Here is a 6,000-nt window from a genome sequence, read left to right as displayed (position 1 = left end):
GCCAGGCATGGTGGCGCATGCCTGTAATCCCAGCTACTTGGGAGGCTGAGGCAGGAGAATTGCTTGAATCCAGGAGACAGAGGTTGCGGTGAGCCAAGATCACGCCATTGCACTCCAGCCTGGGCAATAAGAGCGAAACTCTGTCTCAAAAAAGTAACAACAAGAAAAGAAAAGAAAAGAAGATAAAATATCAATTATTTGCTGTTCAATGAAATATCACTTCTAGGCAAAAGATTTCTCATCTTTATTGGGTGTTCTCACCCCAACCTGGGTTGTTTCTGCTATGGAACGAGTCCAAGAAGGTGAAGGTTTCTGAGCCTTCAGGATGTTGACAAGGGTTTCCTCTATGTTGTCTCTCTGACGTTTAGTGAAGTTGGGATTCTGGTAAAAGCTTTCATTATATTCATAGGGTTGCTCCCTTGTGTGTGTTCTCTGATGTGTTGTGAGGGATGACTTCTGGTAGAAGGTTTTCCCACATTCACTACATGCATAGGGTTTCTCTCCTGTGTGGGTTCTCTGATGTACTGTGAGGGATGACTTGTGGTAGAACATTTTCTCACATTCATTACATTCATAGGGTTTCTCCCCTGTGTGAATTCTCTGATGTTCTCTAAGTTTTGACTTCACAGAGAAGGATTTTTGACATTCATTGCATTCAAAGGGTCTCTCTCCTGTGTGAGTTCACTGATGATTAATGAAGTTTGGCTTCTGGGAGAAAGTTTTCCCACATTCCTTACACTCATAGGGTTTCTCGCCAGTATGTATTCTCTGATGTACTTTTAGAGCTGACCTATCACCAAAGGCTTTCTGACATTCATTACATCCATAGGGTTTCTCTCCTATGTGTGTTCTCTGATGTACATGAAGATTTGACTTCTCACAGAAGTTTTTTCCACATTCATTACATTCATAGGTTTTGTCCCGTGTGTGTTCTTTGATGTACTGCAAGGCATGACCATATCCAAAAGTTTTCCCACATTCAGTGCATTCATAGGGTTTCTCTCCTCTGTGTATCCTCTGCTGTAGGATAAAAGAGGATTTATGGCTGAAGGTTTTCCCACATTCACTACATTCATAGAGTTTTTCCTCTGTATCTGTTTTCTGATATACAGAATGCTTTGGCTTACGGCAAAATGTACTAGCATACTGATTAATTTTATAGGCATTCTTTCCTATATGTGTTTCTTGATGTTGAGTGAAATTTGGCTTCTTGCAGAATACTTCCAAATGTCTACTACAGTCAAGTTTTCTCTCCTCTGTAACTTCGTAGAATGAGGAGTGATTTCTTGCCAAAACTATTCTCACTCGCATTACACTCATAGTATTTCATCTCCATAACCCTGTGGTGTTTATTTACAGGTGGCCTCTCACCAGACCTCCTCTCACATTCATTGAATTCATAGTGACTCTTCCTTATGTGAGTTCTCTGATGAACAATGAATATTGGTCTATCGGAAAAGGCTCTCACATGTTCATTATATTCACAGGGTCTCCCATGAGCACACTCTCTTATGGGTACTGCAGGCTGCCTCTTCATGAAAATCCTTCCCACACTGATTGTATTCAAAACACTGCTTAAGAGTTTGAATATACTGATGCCTAAATAAGTCCTCATTCTGAGAGACGGCTTTCCCATTTCCATCATATTCCAAAGGTTTCCCTCTGGCATAAGGATTCTCACGCTTCATACAGAGGAGAAATTTCCCATGTACATTACACTCAGCAGGGTTCCTTACAAAGGAGCTTCTATTACTAATAATTAATTCCAAAATATTATTCAAATTCATTCCAGATGAGTCACAGTTGCCACATATTTTTCTTGATAGAATAGGGTTTGTGTCAAGAGAAAATGTTTTTCCTAATACACCATTTCTGTCCATAGTCAGTGTTTTATTGTTGACAAAATCAACTTTCTGCAAATGCTGGTCTTGATTTTCCTGTCTCTTCTCCATCAGGTCATCATCTATGCAGCAGTCTAGAAATAATAATAAGTTATCACAGATTATAAATGTTAACATATTTTTCATGAAAAAGAGACATATTCACATGCTTTTTTTTTTTTTTTTTTTTGGCACAGTGTCTGGCTCTGTCACCCAGGCTGGATTGTGCAGTGGTGCGATCATGGCTCACTGCAGCCTCAAGCTCCCAGGCTCAGGTGATGCTCCCACCTCAGCTTCTCGAGTAAATGGGATTACAAGTATGTACCACCATGCCTGGCTAATTTTTTGTATTTTTTGTAGAGATGGAGTTTTTTGCCTTGTTACTCAGGCTGGTGTCAAACTCCTGTTGCCCAGGCTGTAATGCAGTGGCAGCATCACAGCTCACTGCAGCCTTAACCTCCTGGGCTCAAGAAATCCACCTGCCTCGGCTCCCAAAATGCTGAGATTACAGGCATGAGACACTGCACCCGGCCCAGGCTGTTCTTATAACAGGATCATATGCATACCTTTATTCATCTAGAATATCATCATCTAACTCATAGTCTGAGATTTCACTTATGCGATCAATTATACTGTAATTATTAGAGTCTACAGTGGTTCTGCTTCATCTTCTGATTTGCTTAATAATTGTGAAGAGTCTTCCTCTTGTTAATTTTCTACTCTTTGCAATTAACGGAAGAAAATAAAAGCTCTGAACTCTCAACTGTGCCCATTGAATTATTAAAAAAAAAAAAGAGAGAGAGAGAGGTGGGCGCGGTGGCTCACGCCTGTAATCCCAGCACTTTGGAAGGCCAAGGAAGGTGGATCACCTGAAGTCAAGCGTTCCAGACCAGCCTGGCCAACATGGCAAAACCCCATCTCTACTAAAAATACAAAAATTAGCCAGGTGTGGTGGTGTGCATCTGTAATCCCAGCTACTCGGGAGGCTGAGGCAGGAGAATCGCTTGAACCCGTGAGGCAGAGGTTGCAGTGAGCCGAGATCATGCCACTGCATTCCAGCCTGGGTGACAGAGTAAGACTCCATTTCAAAAAATAAAAAAAAATAATAAAAAGTGGCCAGGCGCGGTGGCGCACGCTTGTAATCCCAGCACTTTGGGAGACTGATGGGGGTGGATCACGAGGTCAGGAGCTCGAGACCAGCCTGGCCAACATGGTGAAACCCTGTCTCTACTCAAAATACAAAAATGAGCTGGGTGTGGTGGTGCGCACCTGTAATCCCAGCTACTCAGGAGGCTGCAGCAGGAGAATGGCTTGAACCTGGGAGGTGGAGCTTGCAGTGAGCCTAGATTGTGCCGCTGCACTCCAGCCTGGGCAAGAGAGCGAGACTCCAACTCAAAAAAAAGAAAAGAAAGAAAAGAAAAGAAAGAAGGAAGGAAGGAAGGAAGGAAGGAAGGAAGAAAGAAAGAAAGGAAGGAAGGAAGGAAGGAAGGAAGGAAGGAAGGAAGGAAGGAAGGAAGGAAGGAAGGAAGAAAGAAAGAAAGAAAGAAAGAGAAAGAAAGAGAGAGTCAGGTGCAGTGGTTCACACCTATAATCCCAGCACTTTGGGAGGCCGAGGCAGGAGGATCACCTGAGGTCAGGAGTTTGAAACCAGCCTTGCCAACATGGCAAACCCCGTCTCTAGTAACAATACAAAAAAATAAAAAATAGCCAGGACGCAGTGGTGGGTGCCTGTAGTGCCAGCTACTCGGGTGGCTGAGGCAGTAGAATCACTTGAACCCGAGAGGCGGAGGTTGCAGTGAGATGAGATCACACCGCTCCAGTCCAGCCTGGGCAACAGAGTGAGACTCCATCTCAAAATGAAATGAATAAATAAAATAAAAACAACAAAAAAAAGAAAGAAACTACAAATAAGGTTTCTCCAGTCTTCTTTTATATTTTTGTCACAAGTAATGCAATACTTCAAGCAGCTCAATAAGAAAATTGAAGGATGATGTAATAGTGACAGTGTTCTTTACTATTCTATTATCCTTATAAGCAATTCCATCATTCTTTTCTATTTTAGTTTATTTTACCACAGTTGGACATAATTGATGAGTAATGTTGAAATAATTGCTAAGGAAATAACATACCAAAATGTTTCAAACTTAAGAAAAATAGATCACTAAAATAGTATCATGCTTCTTAGATTATAAATGGGACCAATTCACTCAAATGATAACAGCAAAAACAGAATGAGTTTCATTCAATTAAAAAATAAAAGTAGGCCAGATACAGTGGATCAAGCCTCTAAACCAGCATTCTGGGAGGCAGAGGTGGAAGAATTGCTTAAGGTCAGGAGTTCAAGACCAGTCTGAGCAACACAGCAAGACCTCATCAGTACAAATTTATATATATATATACACATATATATGTGTGTATATATATATACACACATATATATGTGTATATATATATACACACATATATATGTGTGTATATATATATACACACATACATACATACATACATATATTCACAGACACACAAATATATATATATAAATTTTCTCTTTGTTTATCTAAGTTAGAAAAAAAATTTTTTTGAGATAGGATCAAAAGAGATCAGCTACTGCACTCCAGCCTGGAAGACAAAGCGAGACTCCATCTCATTAAAAAAAAAAAAAAAGAAAAAAGAACTGCGTCAAAAATAAACTCAAAAGCTAAATTTGGGTCCACTGAGAGGTAACATTCTATTTTGTTTATTATTTGGACCATATATCATTTATATTCCTTTTATATTCTAAGGTTTCATGTTCACATTTCATATATGATTCTCAAATTCCATATAGCTTGATTTTTGTTTTGTTTTTACAGACAGGCTCTTACTCTGTCATCCAGACTGGAACGCAGTGGCATGATCATAGCTCACTGCAGCTTCAAACTCCTGGGCTCAAGCGATCCTCCCACTTCAGCCTCCCAAAACTGAGACTACTGGTGTATGACCATGCCTGGCTAATTTTTTTTTTATTTATTTTTGAGACAGAGTTTCGCTCTCGTTGCCCAAGCTGGAGTGCAATGGCGCAATCTCAGCTTACCACAACCTCCGCCTCCTGGGTTCAAGTGATTCTCCTGCCTCAGCCTCCCGAGTAGCGGGATTACAGGCATGTGCCACCACGCCCGGCTAATTTTGTATTTTTAGTAGAGAAGGGGTTTTTCCATGTTGGTCAGGCTGGTCTCGAACTCTCGACCTCAGGTGATCCACATGCCTTGGCCTTCCAAAGTGCTGGGATTCTAGGCATGAGCCACCGCGCCTGGTCTAATTTTTTATTTTTTGTACAGATGGATCCTCATTGTGCTGCCTGGGCTGGTCTCAAACTCTTGACCTCAAGCAATCCTCTTGGGTTGGTCTCCCGAAGTGCTGGGATTACAGCAGTGAGCCACTGTACTGAGCCTATATAACTTGGTTTTTGAAAATCCAATTTGACAATATCCATCTTTTAATAAGATGGTTTAGCCCCTTTAACTGTATTATGATTTCTAAAATATCTGGATTGGTTTTCTCTTTTTCACTTAAGAGTTTCCAGTTTTTCTAATTTTTACCTGCCTTTCCCCACTTTTTCTTTTTTTTTTTTTTTTTCGAGATGGAGTCTCGCTCTTGTCACCCAGGCTGAAGTACAATACTGCGATCTCTGCTCACTCCAACGTCTGCTGCCCCCATTCAAGCTTCTCCTGCCTCAGCTTCCTGAATAGCTGGGATTACAGGCATCCGCCACCACACCCGGCTAATTTTTGTACTTTTAGTAGAGACGGCGTTTCACCATATTGGTCAGGCTGGTCTTGAACTCCTGACCTCAGGTGACCAACCCGCCTCGGCCTCCCAAAGTGCTGGGATTACAGGCCTGAGCCACCAAGCCCGACCTCATTTTTTTTTTTTTTTAGTCTAATCCAACACATTTAATTTTTTTCTTTTCCATTTTCTTCTTTTTAAAAGTTTAGAAGTTACACGTATTACTTTCTTTTAGCATTTACTCATTACATGTTACCATTTATATTTAATGCAACATTATTTCGTCTTAACAATGAAAGGAATTTAGAAGCCAGGCGCAGTGGCTCACACCTGTAATCCCAGCACTTTGGGAGGC

The 6,000-nt window shown here is 41.0% G+C and overlaps 2 protein-coding genes across 7 annotated transcripts in view; both read right to left on the bottom strand.

Moving 5' to 3' along the window:
- Positions 1-220: 220 nt before the first annotated feature.
- LOC103785779 (zinc finger protein 239-like) lies at positions 221-1,320 on the bottom strand. Its single transcript, XM_034930375.3, is given in 1 exon segment — positions 221-1,320. A coding segment is annotated over 1 exon segment (1,098 nt). The 3' UTR covers positions 221-222.
- ZNF487 (zinc finger protein 487) overlaps positions 221-6,000 on the bottom strand; it is a 48,389-nt gene continuing 42,609 nt past the window's right edge. For all 6 annotated transcript variants that reach the window (XM_024930558.4, XM_008969831.5, XM_008969829.7 and 3 more), the window contains one exon: positions 221-1,975. In XM_024930558.4, coding sequence (XP_024786326.2) covers positions 1,482-1,975 — 494 coding nt within the window. In that variant the 3' untranslated portion in view covers positions 221-1,481. The remainder of the gene's footprint in view (positions 1,976-6,000) is intronic.

Source organism: Pan paniscus, chromosome 8 (assembly GCF_029289425.2).
Source record: "Pan paniscus chromosome 8, NHGRI_mPanPan1-v2.0_pri, whole genome shotgun sequence".
NCBI lineage: Eukaryota > Metazoa > Chordata > Mammalia > Primates > Hominidae > Pan > Pan paniscus.
Note: the sequence above shows the minus strand (reverse complement) of the source record. Positions and strands in the feature narration are given on the sequence as shown.